This window comes from Fundulus heteroclitus, chromosome 13 (genome assembly GCF_011125445.2).
Source record: "Fundulus heteroclitus isolate FHET01 chromosome 13, MU-UCD_Fhet_4.1, whole genome shotgun sequence".
Taxonomy (NCBI): Eukaryota; Metazoa; Chordata; class Actinopteri; order Cyprinodontiformes; family Fundulidae; genus Fundulus; species Fundulus heteroclitus.
The window spans coordinates 40420828-40443123 of NC_046373.1; the positions used below are offsets into that span (position 1 = coordinate 40420828).

Below are 22296 nucleotides of genomic sequence, written 5' to 3' on the forward strand. Positions count from 1 at the left end.
GTAGAGGGGTATTGTTACTCACAAACAGCTGTTTATTGCTGTCGTCTGCTTTTACATCAAGGGGAAAGTAATGCTATTCACAGTAAAAAAAACATAATCACCAAGTACATTCCCCTTCTTTGTTATTTTGGGCAACACCCCTTTGAAAAACCTTATTCTGCTCTGATTGGCTGTTATTAACGACCCAGTCGAGCCCCGCCCATAATTAGAAATAATCAGCAATCTGAAAATATGCGATTATGACCCAACAGTTCAATTCCTGCACCGCCTGATAAGGCTTTTTTTTTTGCCAATTTCTTGAAATAAATGATAAAATATAATAATTGATAATTTAATCTTTATTGAAATGGACTTCTAAGACATTTCAGAAAACTAGTAAAGCTGCTGTTTTAAGTACAGCAAACCCAGCTCAAGCTAGTCTGTTACCGCGTGGTCAAAGGTATTTCAAAAGTAATGAGCCTCGGAGATTATTCTATGATAATGTGAGCAAAGGACAGTTAATTTTAACAAACTGAATTTGAGAATCCAATTTTGAGGATTATTTCTAGTCTGATTATTTGGCTGGGCTGCATGGTGCCACAGTTGAGATTTGAATTTGGGTTTGAATCCCAGCCAGGGGATCTTTCTTGTATGTTCTCCCTTTACATTCATGGGTTTTCTCCGGGTACCCCACAGTCTAAAAAACAAGACTATTAGGTTTCTTTCTCTAAATTCAGGTAAGAGTGTGAGTGCATGGTTGTTTTTCCCGGCCAGGGTGTACCCTACTTCTCACCCAGGGACCGCTGCACCAGCCCCCTCTGCCAAGGAGTCCCCCAAAGGCAGGAAATGACAATGGATGGGTTGTTATTAAGCCAACCATTAAAACGTTATTACAATATGATTTAAAAGTTTTAAATAGGAAATTATTAGCACTGAATAAACATAGATTGTTAACATATTTACTTACAGAATTCAATTCAATTTAACAGTATTTATATAGAGCCAAATCACAAAATGTCATCTCAAGATCAAATTCCATCAGATCCTCCAGGTTGGTGAGAAAGTTTCCTCTCTAAGGAAACCCAGCAGGTTGCATCAAGTCTCTCCAAGCAGCATTCACTCCTCCTGAAAGAGCGTAGAGCCACAGTGGACAGTCGTCTGCATTGTTGATGGCTTTGCAGCAATCCCTCATACTGAGCATGCATGAAGCGACAGTGGAGAGGAAAACTCCCATTTAACAGTGAATACAGCTTTATCTTTAATTTGATTTAACACCTAAATAAGGCACCAAAGATTCTGTCTAGACCAGGGGGTTCCCAAACTGGGGGTCGGGACCCCTAGGGGCTCGCAAGATGAGGTGTGAGAATGTCCTAGTTTTAATATAGTAAATGTATGCCTTTAATCTTGGAAAATGATAAAAAATATTCTTTTGAATATTTCTGACATTTTTTCTCGCAAATGTATAAAATGAACCTCAAAATATCTCAGTTTTTTGTGTGGAAATTTACTCCTCCATGTCCAATAATTTAGTTTCTCTAATCTATGATAGCCCTAACACAAATTTCTTTTTTGTGTGGAAATTATGAGAGTAAAGTCATAATATTAGGTGTACAAGAATGAATAACATTGCAAAAATAGATTTGTAATATTAGTAGAATAAAATCATATTATTACCATAAAGTTGAAATATCATGAAAATAAAGTTGTAAATATTACAATATATTGTAATAAAGTCGTATACAAAACTTTACAAGATGCTCAACATGCCTTATTTTAACACAGGGGAAGACTACACCTAAAATTACGCCCAAATGGGCGTCGCCAGTCTCTGGCACCGTTATTTTGAGGGTCACAGGTTGAAAAATCTGGGAACCCCAGTTCTAGACTGTTTCCAACTGAATGTAGCTGATTACAGTACTTGGGCTCAAATCAATGAGTAGCACAACAGGACTTTAATGTTATTTATGGTACGCATAAAACACTGAGCTATATCCTATTTACCCTGAAGATGTAAGAGAGAAGAAATGTGACCCAATGGAAGTGCAAAATCAACACTTTTTACTGCTTCCACCCACTACACTACACAGAAAATGAGCCCAAGTGTGAGCAGAGCTGGTAGTTCTCCAGAGAGTACACTGCATCGAATGGCTGAGCTTAATATAGATTAGTGCTTGATGCTCTCCCTGCCTGTATGCTGTTTACCACTTGTCTATTAATATTGTAGTTTCATGCATTAGATGTATGATATAAACACAAAAATAGTTACTGGAGATTACTTGGAAGCCTTATGTGCAATTATTAATGCACTGCAGCAAAGCTAATTATCTTCAAATGCCTTGCCTCTCATGCGCTTAACCCCGGGGCAACACCAAAGTGCTTCAACTTGTGAGACCCCATTACACTCAGAAAATCTTCTGCCGTTAACAAGAAAGAAGATACTAATCTAATATCATCCAAAAGACTTTGGTCTTAAACAATTTTCACACGTCAAATAAACCAACACATTAGCACCTGCTAAGTGCTAAGACCTGTTAATACTTCAGAAGAAATTTTTAACTGTGTTCAAAAATATGAGAAGAAAATATAAAATATAATCATCCTTAAATTCAGTTCTTTGGTTGAACATAATAAAGCTAAAACTAGAAAACGGGTAATTTCTGCTAACATCAGCTAGCCAACATCTCAAAAGTATTTTCTATTTCAGATGTCAGAGAATCGGTAGCTCTGTGCAATAACTGGTATGAAAAGCGTAAAACAAACTTTCCAAAATGATTTTATCTTTTGCCCTTTCCATACTGATGAAATAACAAAATAAAAAACGGTTTTGGCTAACTCCACCCACCCTGAAGTGTTTTCTATCCCTAAGTATGAACCACATTTTAAATTTAATTGAATTCTCCAGCTGAGTAAAATTTTGTCTGTTTTTGCAGAGAAGTAAATATGAATTTAATTACTTTAAATGTTCAAACAAGATTTGTCTAAAGCCCAGTTTAGCTTAGTCAAAAAACAGCTAGCAACTGCAAACAGCTAACACCAACTAACATCTCCATATAGTATACATTACACACATCATACTGGGACAATATTTTGCTGTTTATAGTATGTCTGTAAACATGAAAATAAAAGAAATACGAATCTCCAGAAAAATTTTATACATTTTTTGCCTTTGTCATGTTCAAAACCAGTAGCTAACGCCTTCCAAAAGCTAACACCCGCTGAAAAGTATCGTTGAAGTATTTTTTTTTACTAAAGCACACCAGGAAAATACCAAGATATGGTTCTAATGTTTAATTGAACAGAGATTAGTAAAAGTATTTCCTGAAAAAAAAACTTTACACAAGATTTTTTTCTAAGACCCATTTCACAGAACACGAAACTGTTAGCACTAGCTAACAGCTAAAACCTGCTAACATGTCCAATGTGTTTTACTAAAGAAAAGCCATCACAGTTGGGAAAAGTCTCTATGAAGCAGGCTAAGTCTCTGATATGGGAGACAAAGGTTTGAATCCCGGTTGCATCAGGCATGAAACTCTGCCAAGTCTGTGCCATAATTTAGCATAATCATTTAGCTGTTACTACGCATGTAAAAGCAATTTACATTAGCTTAATTAAAACTGACCTAGGTAAAACTCTCAAGGTAGTCAACAGTACCTGGGTTTAAATATTGACGCAGAGCTTTCTTTTAAAGTTCATATTAAAACATTTGGTCTACACATTAAGGACAAATCTCTGTTTCCATCACAGAAACAGCTGTGCTTGAAAGTTTCTTATAAAAGCCACTTTTCTTGCTGTAGTTTGATTACGGAAATGTTGTGTGCTCAACGTTCTTGGGCCAATATGCTCTGTGCTGTGTCACTGCTTGTAGCCGCCACGCTGTAAACTGGATACTAAGGCTGCAAGGCCTTCCGTGAATGTAACGCGACATTGACACTGGATGACCCTGGTTTACAAGACTCTTACAGGCTTAGTTGCTACTTGTTTTTGTACTTTTCTTCTGAAAGCTGAGAGACATTAATGCCTCATCCTCGTGTTTGAACTGAAACGGGATACAAGGCGTTAAGTTTTTCTGCTTCCTCTGCTCTGAATGCCTTCCAATCTGACCTGAAACCGTCAGAACTGGTTTCCCAGAAAGCCCTTTGCTCTTTCTTAAGAAATAAACAACTGAAATGCTTCAAACTGTTCACGTGTTTATATATTTTAGTGGTAGTTTTTATTATTGTCTGTCTTGTGCACCATGGCTTGTGCTGCTGCCTTTCTAGGCCAGGTCCCAAATGTTAAAAAAGGGGTCTTGATCTCAATGACTCTTAAATAAATCTGGTTAAATAAAGGTTTAAAAATCTAATTTTGTAAAAAGAATTCTCTTCAGATGTTCAAAAAGAATATTGCCTAAATCCCTCAAACATTTCTAAAGTAATTTTGAAACAACAGAATTAATTTTTTGTTGAGACAAATGAGAAGAGACCTGAACCCCAACTCAATTATCCAAAAATTGTTTACTTTTGTTGTTTCAAGTTGTATTCTTTAGTTAACTGGTTAGTTGAATTATGATGATTATAGTATGTTTTAACATGTTGTAGTTTTGTATGTATATTTAAAACAAGTGAAATTAAAATATATATTTTTTAATATATACACAGCGTTGTTGGTAAGCTGGTGCCTCCAGTGGTCTCCAGCCGCTGGAACAGAACCAAAGTGAATATCTAACTCCATAGGCATTATATACGTAGACGCCTCATTACGTGCTGGAGCGCATCCTGCGTTGCCGCCATCTTGGATGGGTCTCTCCTAATGAAGGCTGACATAGGACCCAATGGGAGTAAACACAGAGGGAGCATTTTTGCCCGTATTTTCTGCAGTTTATGGCTGCAATAACCGGGGATAACTACTGAAAGTAGATCATGCCGTGCAGATTAGGGCTGAGATTGGTTCTGAAGATGAGTTTTTACTTGGTAAGAACGTTGCAGAAACCAACAGATGGACCATAATCTTATGCTTATTAATTTTTATTAATCGCTGTATTTCACAAACTAAAGCTGAATCACTTTGTCAAATTAAGTACCCTGGAGTTAAAGAGTACCAATACATGCAAGTTTGTTTTTTTTTGCAAGCAGGTTAGTGCAAGATGCTGGAATGACCTGGAAATTTTAAAGAACACTTTTTCAGGACTTTAAATAAAAATGCGCATGCACAGTACACAAAAATATGAAGCAATTATTGTTGGTGTGTAGAGAAGCCCAAGGATTGTACATGTGAGAGTGAAATACATTTAAATGAACAATCCAACTTGTTTCTTTATCAAAATATAAAATGTATTAATTTATATGCATATTAATATGTAAGATCACATGTCTCTTTGCTTGAGAGCAAAACACAAAGTATTTCAGCATGAAAGCACGTATCTATACATTAATATGCCATATGTCTGTATGCTAAAGAGCATACATTTATGAGATACGCCGTTTAAACAACGTATCTCAGCATTAAAACATGTTTTTTTCCATGTGTAACAGCATCCTGTATCATACATACCAAACTGTGTGACAATCGGGTAAAAATTTAGGGAGTTATGATTTATTTTAGTTGGGCAAACACCTTCCTCAGTGCAAATAAATGCACTGGGGGGTGCGTGAGAGACCCATCCAAGATGGCGGACGCGCTGAAACGACAGCTTGAGTAGGCAGCGTCAGTCCATGGGGCGTCTAACTATATGATGTTGACGTCTACCTATCAGTTCTGCAACCAGGGCCATCTCAACTAGACTGACCTAAGAGGACTTCCCGGGAGTTCTGCACTTGAGTTTTTATGAAACATGAAATGTCCTGGCCCTAAAAAAATGCCACCTCCATAAAGAAAAAAAACATATTTCTTTGTTTTTGGGGCGTATTTACCAGCCTTAAATACCAACATCTGACTTTCAAGGCTAAAAGGTTTGAATAGTTATACCTTTCTGTCCCAAACTGTATTTTCAGTCAAGCTAATGGGCCCCGATTGTTAAAAACTGGAATGCATCCCGTTTGACACGGAGGTTGTGAAACTGACGGCAAAGTGTTGCAAACAAAACATGACTCGCTCAGTTTTAACTCTCAGAAATCCAGCTGGCAGCTCACTTTCAGTTCCACTGTGTGTTTACTTTCACCCTTCAGTCAAAAAGACTCCAGTTCTCAGTATCTGTCAGCTCTTAGGGTGTTCACCACTCTGAATCATCTTTTTATTGCTTGTCAGAAAGGTCAAATCTAAAACTTTAAACCAAAATGGTGTTAAAAAACTCTTTTACAGTTGAAACTGTTAACTTTTATTTAGTTTAGATATCATTCAACGAAAGTAGGGAGCTGTTTAACAAAATTACAGATCACCCATCTTTGCAAATGAACACTGGAGGAAATTATCCAAATGTCAGAGGCTTGACTCAGAAAGAAAACCAATAAAAAATATATTCAAAACTTGTAAAAGCTCCTGCTGACAGCCTAACAAATATAAACATAAGGCAGGGATAGTAATAACAATAAATAGCAGCAACTTTCCTAACATTAGCATGCTGTTGGATCTTTTATAAGGAAATGTTCCTTTAACAACACAGAGAAATTTTCATAATATGTATATAATATCACTTTTACAACAAAGAGTCTGATGATCTTAAAAGCAAATAAGCTCCAGAGCTGCAAGCCAGGTGCAACCCGGGTTATAGTGGGGTGAAAATTTTCTGTTTTTTTCATCACACTTAAATATTTTAGCTCATTAAGCATAAAACACAAATTAATGTCAGACAGAACAACATAATTAAATACAAAACACAGTTCCTAAACTGCCAGTGCACTGCAAAAACGGATCTAAAAATAAGTAAAATGTTCTTAAAGTTAGTGTATTTATCCTTGATTTGAGCAGGTAAATAAGATTATTTGCCAATGGAATCAGTATTTTGACCCCTAAAATAAGATATTTAGACATCCTGCACTTGAAATAAGATGATGGAGATGAGTTGGAGATGAGTTGTTCCTATTTTAAGTGCAAACATCTTATTCCATTGGCAAATCACCTTATTTACCTGCTCAAATCAAGGACAAATGCATTCATTTTAAAGAATATTTTACTTATTTCTAGTTCCGTTTTTGCAGTGTGAGTGTTTTATCTTTGTGGAGGAATGTTGGCCCACTCTTCTTTGCAGAATTGTTTTAAATCAGACCCACTGGAGGCTGTTTGAGGATAAACGGGTCCGACTAAAGTACAGAACTCACAGCTCCATCGACTACAACTAATCAATCAGGTCCTCAGGAAGCAAAGCAACCCCAGACCATTACTCGACCACCACCGTGTTGGTAACACCTTCCAAGAAAGTAAAACTCTTTTTTCTTATTCTTGGGGGATCGTCAACATGTTTTTAGTAAATGTAAGACGTCTTTCGTTTTTGTTTTTGTTGTGTCGCCCATAACTTTTGTCCGTGTAGACGTAGCTACCGACTGATGATGTGTTTATTCGTCATGTTGTTAGACGGGTTCCTAATACTTCAGGCTAGTAATCAGTCGTAGTAGTCAGGCTTGGGTGTGGCTTGTGAAACTGAACAGAGCTTTTCAAATAATTAAGTTATTCCATCCGTCATCCTCGGCTTATCGGAGATCTGGTCGCAGGGGCAAAAGGTTGCAGGGGATTCTGGGGGATCCCAAGGCGTTCCCAAGCCCCACGAGACATATAAGTTAGAGTCCCTCCAGAAGGTTCTGCACTGCAAAATGAGAACTAAAAGTAAGTAAAATTTTCTTGAAATGAATGTATTTTTCCTTGATTTGAGCAAATAAATAACACTACCTGCCAATGGAATAAGATTTTTGCACTTAAAATAGGAACAATTCATCTCCATCATCTTATTTCAGGTGCAGGATGTCTAATTATCTTATTTTAGGGGTAAAAATGCTCATTCCATTGGCAAGTAGTCTCATTTATTTGCTGAAATCAAAGAAAATGCGCTAATTTCAAGAAGATTTTATGTACTTTTAGTTCCCTTTTTGCAGTAAGGGTGTCCCCCTATTGGGATGTGCACAACCCCCGCACCCAAAAGGAGGCACCCAGGTGGCATCCTGATCAGATGTCCGAACCATCCTAACTGTTCATTTATGATTCAACAAGGGCTGCAAATACACTGGCCAGGTTGGTTTGGACAGCTTTACCCCCAGAAAAAATATTTACTTCTTTTTTTTGTTGTTGTTGACATTAAAATTGGTTTCACCATCTGAAATATTTAAGTAAAACAAAAAGAGCAAAAGAAAAGGATGAATTAGAATATGCGTCCTGGTGAGCCTCGTTTGTCAGACTAAAAATAACAACCCATAACCAGGTATTACACGTACTTTCCCGTATTTCTGTGTTCAAAATGTTTCTTTTATTGGTCTGGTGTAATATTCTCATCCTAAATATAGTTTCTTCACTAACTGCAAGTAGAAAATAAAGGCTAGAAATCATCAGTGTGAGTAATGAATCTATATAATCCGTTTCACCTATTAAGTAGAGTTATAATATTAAATTTTTTTTGACGATGACATCCATTTTTTAACAGTGGAGTAAATCTGAGGCGTGAAGATGTAGTTAAAGAGAGCAGTAGTGAAACTTGTGATGCTAATGCAGCCGTACTCGTGCCGGGTTATATTTAGGCGAGATCTCAGGCCTGCAGCCTTTAGGCGCCGCTTTAAGATTTCACGGCGTAGGAAATATTTCGCCACAGAGGCAGGCGCACTGCAGAAACGGATCTTAAAATAAGTAAAATGTTCTTAAAATGTGTGTTTTGGTCCTTTATTTGAGCAGGTAAATAAGATGATCTGCCAATGGAATGAGTATTTTGACCCCTAAAATAAGATAATCAGGCATCCTGCACTTGAAATAAGATGATGGAGATGAGTTGTTCCTATTATAAGTGCAAAACTCTTATTCCATTGGCAGATCATCTTATTTACCTGCTCAAATCAAGGACAGATACACTAATTTTAAGAAAATATTACTTATTTTTAGTTCCATTTTTTGCAGTGCGGCCATTAAGCAGCGGCGGGCACGAGGGACGTGACAAGCAGCAAGAAAAAAAAAAGAAAAGTGCACACGCCGGCAATCATCTTGGACCTGAGCAATTTACTGAACCAGCTGAGCCGTGAATCCATGACAACAATACGATTAACCCCCCCGTCCCCCGTTTCTCCTGCTGAGAGCGATGACCCACATTCCCCTGAAGCGGCCCTAATGGCTCGTGTCTCTGAGCGGGCCGTCCTCGTTGCTCCCTCGCATGTCCAGACATGTCAATACCCGCAGACTTTTTAAAAAGTTCCCCTTATCTCACGCAAACACGCGCGCCGAGGATGAAAACAAGTGGTGACTCTGACGCTACACACACTGAGTCACGCTTTACACACGGCGAGCGGCAGCCTTTGGGCGGCTGCCAGAGCAGCTCATTTATAAAAGCTGTCGATATTCACACCTCGGTGAGGGAGAAAAAATAACTGTTTCGCTTTAAGGCCAGCTGCACCATACGAGGCAGACCGACTTACGTTATTTAATCTCAGGCCACGTGATGTGATTTCACTTCACGCCTCTAAAAACTCCTTATCCTGAGCCATCAAGCGGCGGCAACAACTGTGAAACCGCACAGACTCAACGCTGCCGTCTGAAAAAAGCCCAGGAGATCTCCCGACACTTCAACCGGTCCGGTCCAAGACCGCCGTCGCACCCACCGACTTCACATTCGTTCTAAGACGTAAGCCGTCGGTGGAGAGGAATCGCGTTGCACATGCTGTCGTCTCCCAAAGTTGGCATGGAAACAAGCGGAGAGAGAGAGAACACGATGAACACGATGAACCCAAGCACCTGTACTCCCTCCTAGCACATTTTCTCCCGCGCCGCCGTCTGATCGCACACATGCAAGCACGATCACACCCAGAGCCCGGGGTGAAGGACGCACAGACATGAGGGCGCAGTCCCTGGGAGAAGAAAGTGCACCCTTACTAGATGCTCCGTCATTAAACGCTGGATAAAGCAGCAGAAAATTGAACAGAGAAATTAGCAAAAGTATGAAGAAAGTAATGCAAAAATGGGAGACTGGTGCATAAAAACACCTGATAAACCCACAAATCGATCGTTTGCTGAGGTACAGCTTGGGCGACACGGACAATGATCACATAATTGTTCCGGTCTTGGACGATTTTGATAGTTTTAAATTAATGACGCAGTCTGTTTTAATGCAAACAAAGCAAAAGTAAAAATTGCCATGAACATTTTCTTAGTAGTAATATACTGATTCACAGAAAATCTGCAGCCTTGTTACAAAGAGCAAACATGTCTGAGTATGAAGCTTCAGAATAAAGCAAAACAAGTTCATAATGGTGATTGCAACCCGTCTTATAAACAGTCGTCCAATCAGCTGCTGAGGTTTGCAGACATTTCTCTCCGTCATTAAACGCTGGATAAAGCAACGCGAAAATGGAAGACTGGTGCAAAAAAAAAAACACGTGATATACCCACCAATCGACCGTTTGCTGAGGTACAGACAATAATCACATAAGTGGTTTTGATAGTTTCAAATTAATGACGCAGTCTGTTTTAATGCGAACTAAATAAAAGCAAAAATTGCCATAAACATACATTTTCTTAGCTAGTAATCTGCAGCCTGGTTACAAAGAGCAAACATGTCTGAGTACGAGCCTCACACTGCAAAAACGGAACTAAAAATGTGTAAGATTTTCTTAAAATTAGTGTTTCTGTCCTTGATTTGAGCGGGTAAATAAGATTATCTGCCAATGGAAGGAGATTTTTGCACTTATAATAGGAACAACTCATCTCCATCATCTTATTTCAAGTGCAGGATGTCTGATTATCTTATTTTAGGGGTCAAAACACTCATTCCATTGGCAGATAGTCTTATTTACCTGCTCAAATCTAGGACAAAAACACAAATTTTAAGAACATTTTACTTATTTTAGGTCTGTTTTTGCAGTGCAGAATAAAGCCCAACTAACACAAACTAACATCTCCAGAGTATACATTACACACATCATACTGGGACAATCTTTTGCTGTGTACAATGTGTCTGTAAACATGAAAATTAAAGAAATACGAACCTCCAGAAAATCTTTCATAGAATTTTTGCCTTTGCCATTTTCAAATATAATAACTAAAGCCTTCCAAAAGCTAACACCCGCTGAAAAGTATCACTGAAGTATTTTTTTTTTACTAAAGTACACCAGGAAAATATCAACATATGTTTAACTGAACAGAGAAATTAGCAAAAGTATGAAGAAAGTAATGCAAAAATGGGAGACTGGTGCATAAAAACACCTGATATACCCACGAATCGATCGTTTGCTGAGGTACAGCTTGGGCGACACGGACAATAATCACATAATTGTTCCAGTCTTGGACGATTTTGATAGTTTTAAATTAATGACGCAGTCTGTTTTAATGCAAACTAAACAAAAGTAAAAATTGCCATAAACATGCATTTTCTCAGTTAGTAATATACTGATTCACAGAAAATCTGCAGCCTTGTTACAAAGAGCAAACATGTCTGAGTATGAAGCTTCAGAATAAAGCAAAACAAGTTCATAATGGTGATTGCAACCCGTCTTATAAACAGGCGTCCAATCAGCTGCTGAGGTTTGCAGACATTTCTCTCCGTCATTAAACGCTGGATAAAGCAACGCGAAAATGGGAGACTGGTGCAAAAAAAAAAACACGTGATAAACCCACAAATCGACCGTTTGCTGAGGTACAGCTTGGGCGACACGGACAATAATCACATAATTGGTTTTGATAGTTTCAAATTAATGACGCAGTCTGTTTTAATGCGAACTAAATAAAAGCAAAAATTGCCATAAACATACATTTTCTTAGCTAGTAATCTGCAGCCTGGTTACAAAGAGCAAACATGTCTGAGTACGAGCCTCACACTGCAAAAACGGAACTAAAAATGTGTAAGATTTTCTTAAAATTAGTGTTTCTGTCCTTGATTTGAGCGGTTAAATAAGATTATCTGCCAATGGAAGGAGATTTTTGCACTTATAATAGGAACAACTCATCTCCTTCATCTTATTTCAAGTGCAGGATGTCTGATTATCTTATTTTAGGGGTCAAAACACTCATTCCATTGGCAGATAGTCTTATTTACCTGCTCAAATCTAGGACAAAAACACAAATTTTAAGAACATTTTACTTATTTTTAGGTCCGTTTTTGCAGTGCAGAATAAAGCCCAACTAACACAAACTAACATCTCCAGAGTATACATTACACACATCATACTGGGACAATCTTTTGCTGTGTACAATGTGTCTGTAAACATGAAAATTAAAGAAATATGAACCTCCAGAAAATCTTTAATAGAATTTTTGCCTTTGCCATTTTCAAATATAATAACTAAAGCCTTCCAAAAGCTAACACCCGCAGAAAAGTATCACTTTTTTTACTAAAGTACACCAGGAAAATATCAACATATGTTTAACTGAACAGAGAAATTAGCAAAAGTATGAAGAAAGTAATGCAAAAATGGGAGACTGGTGCATAAAAACACCTGATATACCCACAAATCGACCGTTTGCTGAGGTACAGCTTGGGCGACACGGACAATAATCACATAATTGTTCCAGTCTTGGACGATTTTGATAGTTTTAAATTAATGACGCCGTCTGTTTTAATGCAAACTAAACAAAAGTAAAAATCACCATGAACATTTTCTCAGTTAGTAATATACTGATTCACAGAAAATCTGCAGCCTTGTTACAAAGAGCAAACATGTCTGAGTATGAAGCTTCAGAATAAAGCAAATCAGGTTCATACTGGTGATTGCAACCCGTCTCATAAACAGGCGTACAATCAGCTGCTGAGGTTTGCAGACATTTCTCCTCAGCTCTCCTAGAGGTCACACCACAGCAGACTTTGACTAGGCCATTGCAAAACGTCGTTACTGAATCTTTTTGCAGCCGTTCTGCTATAGATCTGTTGCTGTTTTTAGGATCTCTGCCCTGTTGGTGCCCCAGTTTGAGCCCAGGTTCAGGTGTGGGACAGATGGACGGTACAGAGGACCTCATGAATGACTGCAAGGTGTCCTAATCAATTTGAAAACAGCTTTGATGCACCGGTGCTGATAATCTGGGTTTGGTTGTTGAAGATTGTAGTCCAACATCTCTACTCTGGCCTCATCGCTCCAGAAACATTGTTTTTTATTTAGACTAACTTTGTAAAGTCCAGTAATTGTCTTCAGGTAGAAGGTCTTAGTTGGAACCATCACACACCTGTGTGCTCCATCCATCCATCCTCCAGCAGCCTAAGCCTATAGCAGCATAACTATAGAGGTAGCTCAGGGTAACATGAGCCACTCTGACTAGAAGCTTTGTCAAAAAGAAAAGTTTTAAGATTAGTCTTAAAAGTAGACGGGGTGTCTGCCTCACGGACCAAAACTGGGAGTTGGTTCCACAGGAGAGGAGCCTGATAGCTAAAGGATCTGCCTCCCATTCTACTTTTAGAGACTCTAGGAACCACCAGCAGACCTGCAGCCTGAGAGCGAAGTGCTCTGTTAGGAACATACGGGGTAATCAGAGCTCTGATATATGATGGAGCTTGATTATTAAGGGCTTTATACGTTAGAAGGAGAATTTTAAATTCTATTCTTGATTTAACAGGAAGCCAATGAAGGGAAGCTAAAATTGGAGAAATATGATCCCTCTTGTTGATTTTCATCAGAACTCTTGCTGCAGCATCTTGGATCAGCTGAAGGCTTTGAACTGCATTTTGTGGACTTCCTGATAGTAAAGAATTACAATAGTCCAGCCTTGAAGTAACAAATGCATGGACTAGTTTTTCAGCATCACTCCTGGATGTCCACCGGTCCTCCCCATAAATGAGGGTATACTTTCTTTTTACCACAATAACCAGGTTTCACCAAGCATTTTTTTCTTAGAAGTGATTCTAATGAATGTTTCTCAAGAGTGCAAAATATATTTGGTGTCCAAATATAAAACCAAAAGGTTCCCAAGCCGTGTGGAAGTGAGGCGTTCGCTTCGTGACCTGATAAACATGGCCGCTTTGCTCCCAGTACAATAAATAAATAGACCCAATGTTAACCAACATCCACTGCTGCGGCACACATGAACGTTTGCTGATAGTAGTTTTAAAACACGCAGGCAACAAATCTGCATGAATGCCATGAAATGAACTCTGGTTTGTCTCCGGTTAGTTATAAATGACCAACGACTGTCTGTAGTCTGTTTAGAGAGGGATAAGAAAACGTCTCTTCCTCTGAGCTCACAGCAGAGCTTCAGACAAAAAAATAAATACTTCATGAAGAAAAACTGAGCATTTCTCAGAAAAAAAGTCTGCAGACGACTCGGTTTCCTCTCGGTTATAAAACTGAGGGACATAAAAACGCGACGCTCTAAGCAGCTGTGGACTCGACGTGAGTCATAGCAGAAGCGCTGCTGCTTGAGAGATAAAGAAACTGAGATGAACAAAACCGGAGCACGCTAACACCAACCCTTCCCTCTTTACAAACTGCAGCTCAGCAGATTTTTGCATCTGACAAAAACAAAGCGTCTGCCCGTCACACCCCTCCGCCTGCCTTACCTGTGCCGGGGCGACCCATGATGATCTGTTTGCGCGGCGCCGGGTGGGGCGACTCCGCTGGCAGTATGAGCGGCAGCAGGGCGGTCGGCGTGGGGTGGCAGGCCACCGGCTGCGGCAGCGCACCGCCGGACACGTCCGGGTAGCCCTCGGGTTTCCTGTCCCTGCCTCCGGAACCGGACGAGGACAGAGAAGAGCCCGACGGGGCGGAGATCAAGCCCGGAGCGGAGGGCCCGGACAGGGCGGCGTGGCCCGCTGTGGCTGGCGTCAAGGACTGGGAAGACACATTGGAAAGATGCTCTGTGTGTGTCTGCAGGGAACTGGACATTAAAATGTGACATCCTTACAACTGAAACTTAGATTATTTTTATATTGATAAAATAGAAATCATATTGATCGAGATCTGTAATTATCTAATATTTCAAAGCATATATTTTAAGTGCAGCTACCTATTTTTAGATAAAGAACACTGAATTCAAACTCAAACCTTTATTCAATCAACTTTTTACCAAAACTGCAAGCTTTTAAAAAAGAAAAAAAAAGAATGCATGCTCTCTGATCTCTATGAAGGGGGCGGAGCTTAGTTCCTGGATCTGCGTTGTGATTGGTTGGGAGGATGACTGTAATATTAACCTACATGACTGGTATTGAACTTTCATTGATATACGTCTATCAATCGATATATATTGTAATTGAATTATCGTCCAGTCCTACTTTATCTAAATAATCATTGCTAAGATTTATCAAATAAATAACAAAACATGCAAGTCCTTGTATTTCACTACATGGTGGTCTGAAAGCTAAATAAATCCGTAAAGAATAGGGCTACACCATGTCAGGAAACTGGATTGTAATATTAATGCCTTCATCGCTCTCTGGGTCATTTAGTCTGTTGGGAACCATCAGGCTACTGTGTACTCATGTGTACTCATGACAACGGGAAATAACAACCAACAAATGTTGCATTACAGAAAGAAAAAAAAGAAGCATTTTGTAATATCCCTAATGAACAAACTGATATTGCAATAACAGCATATTGTGCAGCCCTTAGAAGTCTGTGAGGCTGCACCGGCGCACACAGGAGCGCTAACGTAGCTAGCCTAAATGCAAGCAGCACATTTGGATCTGCATGCAACACTTTATGCATGATGAATCTCCACTTTCCTATTGACCACCACAGGCCAGTGTGGGACATCCAAAGGGAGAGCTGCAGCCCGGTGGACATTAAACACCCAGATCTGGCCTGGTTCTTATACGTCACGCTTCACGACAGCTCGTCTATATGATGCAAACTATAATTAGGGCTAAATGTTAGAATAACCTTTCCTCACTTTGAAGCTTTTGGCTGGGGGAGAAAAAAAAAAGACTCCAATGAGGTTTTTCTTGACAGCATTCACACCTTTGATCTTAACATTATTATATCTGGTGTTAAATAAACAGCAATTCCTGCCTGGGACAGTTTACAGTACACAGCTCTGGATAGGTAACCCCATAACCTACCTGTGTGACTGGAAACAAATACAGCAATGTGAATTAAATGCATTTAAAATACAGCACGGTGACAAAGTATTTGCCTGTTTAAATATTTCTGCTGTTTTTGCTTCTTCTTCTTTTTTTTTTTGTACATAAAGATAATGCAAATTTTCAAATGATGAATTCATTCATAAAAAAACCCAAAAACATACCAAACCAACATGCCCCCGTTGTTAAAGCCTCAAAGTCGAATTCCTTGTTTGTAACAACAAAGTTGATTCTGAATCTGATTTAATTTTACTTGCTGCAACCCAGAACCGATTACTTACAGATCCCCTAAACCAGGGGTGTACAAACTTTTCGGCACATGGGCCGAAAATAGAAGGTTCTCAAGGGCCAAAAAGTGATGATGTTAATTCTTTACTTGCTCTAAAAAATATGATTATTTTAAATGAACAATTCAGTCAGGTTTTCTGTAGGAAATTAATGCGTAAATCATCATAGATCTGCAGGTAAAAAAAGGGTTTTGCTTATTTGCCGTATTAAAAGTTGGTCCATTCAGTTTACAAATTATCTTAAGTAATGTAATTAGACTCCTCAATAATAATAATAATAATAATAATAATAATAATAATAATAATAATAATAATAATAATAATAATAAACTGAACTCTTTTTGTTCTAGCAAAACAAGGACAGGATTTTTGGTCAGTTGTTCTTACAGAAATTATTACAGAAAAGTTAAAAATCTTACTTTGAAAATACTAAGTAGAACAGAAAGTATTCATCTTTTTATAACTACACTTTTCAGATTCTCTTTATAGTCATAATAAATAGGACCCATGACATTTTATTACTCAGATGCAGACTTTGCACTGCAAAAATGGAACTCAAGGTTCTTGAAATGTGTACATTTTTGCTTGATTTCAGCAGGTAAATAAGACTTTGCCAATAGAATAAGATTTTTGCACTTAAAATAAGGACAACTCATCCCCATTATCTTATTTCAAGTGCAGGATATCTAATTATCTTATTTTATGTGTAAAAAATACTAATTCCATTGGCAAATGGTCTCATTTAGCTGCTCAAATCAAGAAAAAATACACTAATTTCAAGAAAATTCTACTTACCTTTAGTTCCCTTTTCGCAGTGCTTTAAAAAATTGCTTTGAATCCATTTATCAATTCGAAATACTGTCCTTGTTTTGCTAGACCAAAAAGAGTTCAGTTTATTATTATTATTATTATTATTATTATTATTATTATTATTAAAGAGTCAAATTACATTATTAAAAACAATTTGTAAACTGAATGGACCATCTTTTAACACGGCAAATAAGCAAAACCCTTTTTTATTTTTTAACCGTGGATCTACAATGACTTACACATTAATTTCCTACAGAAAATCTAATCGAATTGGTTTTTTAAGTGATGTTTCTTTTTAGAGCAAGTAAAAAATTAACATCAACACTTTTTAGCCCTCTAGTTCCTTTGACTTGACAATTTTGGCACATGTGCCGAAAAGTTTGGACACTCCTGGTCACACAGGACCAAGATTTGGAAAAGTTATAGAAGAATGTAAAAAAATAATAATTTGAAATCGGCTTTTTTTTTTTTATTCAGTCAGTTTGTCGTTTACTGACAGTAAAGTTAATTTGACAAAAAAAAAGAAGCAAAACCAGAAGAAATCAGTAAGGATGAAAGTACTTTGTCACAGAGCTGTAGCTAACTTTAAATAGACACAAAATAAACGACAACCTGAAGTCATAATGTCATAATAATGGCACCATGAGTGTTTTTAAAGCTTGCATATAGAAAATGCAACCATATATTGAAAACGCTTGCATGACTACATCAATAGGATGATTGTCGGCGTTTCGTGGGGATAACGTTAATCAGTAGATTAGCAGGAGGCTTTTATGCATGTTTTGAATAAACTTCAGCTTTAAAACGTCACATCAAACAGTTTCACACATCTGCACGGCCAGAGAATTTGACTGTAAAAGCGTCTTACAGAGCTGGAGGTGACCAGGACCAGAGTGGAGGCGGGGTTCCGCAGGAGAACCGCAGGGTTGGACGCGGCCCCGTTGATGGGGACGGGGGCCTTCAGGCCCGGCGGAGCGGAGTGCTGGTGCTGGTTCTGATCCCTCGACCGGCTTCTGTCCCTCCCCGCCAACGGGCCGTCCGAGAACTTCGCCAGGGGGACGTCTGGGTTGCGGACGATGACGGGGGAGTCGCGGAGCGGCACTATGCGGCGCGGGGAGGGCTCCTGGGGCAGCGGAGACGGAGGAGTGGGAGACACGAGCATGGGCGGGGGCGTAGAGGCGGCGGAGGACGGCGGCCTGCTGGTGGCGCTGCGGGGGCGTGAAAAGGAGAGCGAGGACGGCGTTGTGGGCTGACTGTGGGGGGAGAGGACCCTGAAAGCGGCAGGGTCTCCGACAATGTTGCCCCCCACAGCCATCAGCTGGTCTGCCTTGTTCTGGTAGTCCTGGACTGTGGGCAGCGGAGGGGGCGGGTGCGCCTCAGGCCTCCTCTTGCTGGGGCTCATGGGGACCGTGAAGGTGAGGCTGGTCTGGAAGGACGGCACGATTCCCGACAGGTGGCGTTCCCGGTCAGAACCCGGCGTGCCCATCTTGGTTCCGCTGAGCTGGCGGGGGCGGCGCGTGGTGAGCGACGTCGGGGCAGCGATCGGACTGAAGGTGGACGAGCGGAAGCCGAAGAGCGGCGAGGGAGACGGCGACGGCGTCGGCGAGAACGGGGACTGGTTGGAGATGGGGGAGAATGACGGCGTGCCGGAGCGGGAGCCCCCCAGGGAGACCAGCATGCTCGCGGCCTCGCACTCGTCAAAGTCGAAACGGGACAGGTCCTGGGGCAGCAGGGAGGGCAGCACCAGGCGGGGGCGGGAGTCCCCCCCGCGGCTGCTGGCTTCACTGCTCTCCCTCGACGTCTCGTCCCAGTCGAACTCCGAGCTGGCTCTCCCGCCGCCCAGCCGCAGGTCGGACGGCGTCAGGGTCCCCGTGCTGCTGGCGCCGCTGCGCTCCCGGCCGCCTCCGCTGCCCTCCAGCTCCTTGGTCCGCATGGAGAGGTGCCTGGAGCAGTACCCTCGTCGCTGGGACTCCTTGGAGCAGCCCTCTCGAGAGCACAGCCGCCTCCACTGCTTGCCGTTGAACTTCTTGCGGATGCCCGTCGGCGTGCAGACCACGTCTCCCTTCTTGTACTTCTGCTGGGCCGCCGTGAGGGGAGTGCGGGAACGATTGGCAGAGGACGAGTTGGAGCCGGGGCCCCCGCCACCGCCGGCGGATCCTCCCCCGCCGGCCTTCTCTGCCCTGGAGGGCTGGTTGGAGGAGGAGATGGGAGGCAGAGGGGGCAGCTGAGGGGCGGTGATGACGGCACTGGCTGCGGCGTTTGCCGAGTCGAGGCCCAACAGGACGTTGGAGGGGTTGGGGTGGGGGTTGAGGGCCAGGTGCGTGGAGGAGATCCCAATACTCCGCACAACGGGCAGGTGGGAGTTGAGGTAGCCAGACGGGGGCTTTGAGACAATCGGGTGGTGAACTGGTCTCGGTTTGGTCCCGGGTACGATTGCCCCCAGCGGGACCATGTTAAAGTGGGACACCTCCATGTCTTCTTCGGGGGTGAGCGGCATGTACGGGTGGTGTTGCTGCTGCTGCTGCTGCTTCGCACTGTTCTCCCTTTCTCTGTCTCGCTCCTGCTTTCTCAGACGCTCCCTCTCCCTTTCCAGCTCCTTCTCGCCTCCCCATTCCCGACCGGGAGCCAGGCTGAATACCGGCGTGACCGGCGATGCAATGTTGTGGCCGGCGGCGGAGGAGACGGTGATGATACCGGGGTATATCTCCCTCCCAAACATCGAGCCCATGCCTGTGGTCATCCCTCGGCTGAGGCTGCACACCTCCTGCTCCACGTCTATCTCCTCCCGCTCGTCGTGCTTTTTATCCTTCTCTCCGATGCCCTCCTCCCCTCCGTGGCCACCACACGACGGCAGGTCCAGGTCCCACGGCGGCACCAGGAGCCGGAGGGTTTGCCGGGGGACCCACACTGCCTGGGTGGCACCTCTGCCGTCTTCTGCGTCCAGAGAATGAGGCCTTCCCTCGGACAGCAGCACCCGGTAACGGTTAGCCACGGCTGGGTGCGTGTCTACCTCGGTCACCACGCCTTCTCTGTACCAATGGCACTGGCCCTCGTTGCTGTCCTCGTTGCCAAATGGCACACAGACACGGGTGCCGACAGGTATCGTGTGGACGCCAGGCGGAGGTGCATCTAAGATTATCTCCACCACCCCCGGGGGGCTGTCGTGTCGGTAGGGATAACTGCACAACGTCTTCTCCCCGTTCAGCTGCACCTCCAGGCAACCAAATTCGCCGCTGACCTTACGGACCACCCCGGCCCGGAACACGAACTCCGAACGCCTCCCTTCGCCTCGTCTGTCGCCCCCCGCGTCCTCAGACTTTTGTCTCCTGAGCTGGCGGGCGAGGACGCGCTGGTTTTTCAGCCCTTTGGCCAGGGTGTCCGACAGCGTGTCGGGGAGGCTGGGCGTAGAGTGAGAGGTCGGCGTGACGGCTGGCATGTCGCCCACCACCTCCAGGTCAGCCGAGTGCTCGCTGGCAGTGTCTGTTGAAGAGCATCGGGGCAGAGGGCTGGGGGACACTCGATCTTCGCCTCCGCCGGGCCTCTCCCCTGCTAGAGACAGCGTGGGGGGTCCTGGAGATTCCTGGGAACTCTCTCTGCCAGCTGTGCCACTGGAGAAGCTGTCCATCAGGCTCATACTCTGAGCGTTGGAATGAGAGACTCCTGAACCGGTTGTCCCCTGGCTGGGAACCCCGCCCCCCAGGGGAGGGGGCGTAGGGGACACAGGGGTGCTATGATTGCTGGCAGTGGCTGTCGAACAGTGTTCAGAGGTGTACTTCTTCTTGGGGACGCGGGCCTTGAAAGTGGCGGTCTTTCGGCTGGAGGCGGGATTGGGACTGTTGTTGGCGCTCGGCGTGCTGCTGCTGCTGCAGCTGCTGTCGCAGTGGCTGCTGCCGCTCAGCGCCTTCCCCGGATCCGTCCCGGCCGACGCGGACGTCTCGGACATCCCCTCCCCGTCCGAGGCTTCCCGCCCCGTCGGCAGGCCGGCCTGAGAGGAGTCCGAGTGTGAGCTGGAGGAAAAGGACGAGGAGGGAGTTCGGTTCGCCGGGGACCCGTTTCCGTCTCTGTTCTCGTCCGAGTCTCTTTTCTCGCCGCTGTCTGAGGCGTCTCCGGCTCCGCGGCGCTTCCCGCCTTTGGCCCGGGTGGACTGCGGGGAGCGCCGGCCCTGCTTCTTTATTGGCTTCATCTTTTTTTTTTTTTTTATCTGGCTGGCCTTTTCTCCAAACAGATGTTGGTATTTATTTATTTATCCCAGAGTAACTCCGTTGGTTTTTTCCTGCTTCCCGTCTATTCTCTTCCTCTGTCGGGGCCTGTCTTTCTCATTCTGTCTTGCCTTTGGCTGTGCGACTCCAGCACTTGCCCACCTTATTTCAAGGACTCTGAGAGACAAAAAAAAAAAAAAAAACAGAAAGCGTGGGTTACTCTTGTGGCATTTACACAAAAGAACGAAGCCTAAACACTGAACACAATGTGGAGAGCAGTGACGAGTTAAAGCCGGAGCTAGACTTCTGAGACGTGGCACCACAATCAAAGCTGGATATGTATATATATATATATATATATATATATATATATATATATATATAAAAAAAGAAAAACGGTAACTAATCATTTGGAGATGCGAGTTTCTGCATGAGAGTAGCAATCTGCATATTCATCCCGCTTTGCTTCATTACATAACAGGTCCTACTCACATTACACAAAGCCTGCATCCACGGCAGGTACACACAGAGAACAGGAGGCCATATTGTAGGGTAAACACAATGCAGGCTCACAATTCGGCATGGAAATAGTGAGGAGCGCTTCGCTATTTGCCCAGACAAGCCTCTCTGCGTGCACTCCTTACTCACACACTATTTCTTGGCCGGGGCAGTAGAGGCGGGGGAATTCCTCCTGCGCTCGCATACTGAAACCCTCCCTTTCTCTCTCTCTCTCGCTCTCTCTCTCTCTCTTTCTCTCTCTCTCTCTGAGGCGACCTTTATCTGTGTATTTCAAAGCAGAGTCAATCCGCCCCTACGAGCTCCATTTCCTGTGGAAGACCATTACCTAACTTCCCGTTACTTTATTATTCCTCCCTCTCGCTTTGCTACTATTACGCCGCCTCGTCCTCTGACATTGATTTATTTA

The 22296-nt window shown here is 42.6% G+C and overlaps 1 protein-coding gene across 5 annotated transcripts in view; it reads right to left on the reverse strand.

The window, feature by feature from the left end:
- cica (capicua transcriptional repressor a) overlaps nucleotides 1-22296 on the reverse strand; it is a 69011-nt gene that overhangs the window by 38599 nt on the left and 8116 nt on the right. For all 5 annotated transcript variants that reach the window (XM_036145788.1, XM_036145785.1, XM_036145789.1 and 2 more), the window contains exons 2-3: nucleotides 18041-21548; nucleotides 14558-14828 (exon numbers count right to left, since the gene is read on the reverse strand). In XM_036145788.1, the coding sequence (XP_036001681.1) occupies nucleotides 14558-14828; nucleotides 18041-21355 (3586 nt within the window). In that variant the 5' untranslated portion in view covers nucleotides 21356-21548. The remainder of the gene's footprint in view (nucleotides 1-14557; nucleotides 14829-18040; nucleotides 21549-22296) is intronic.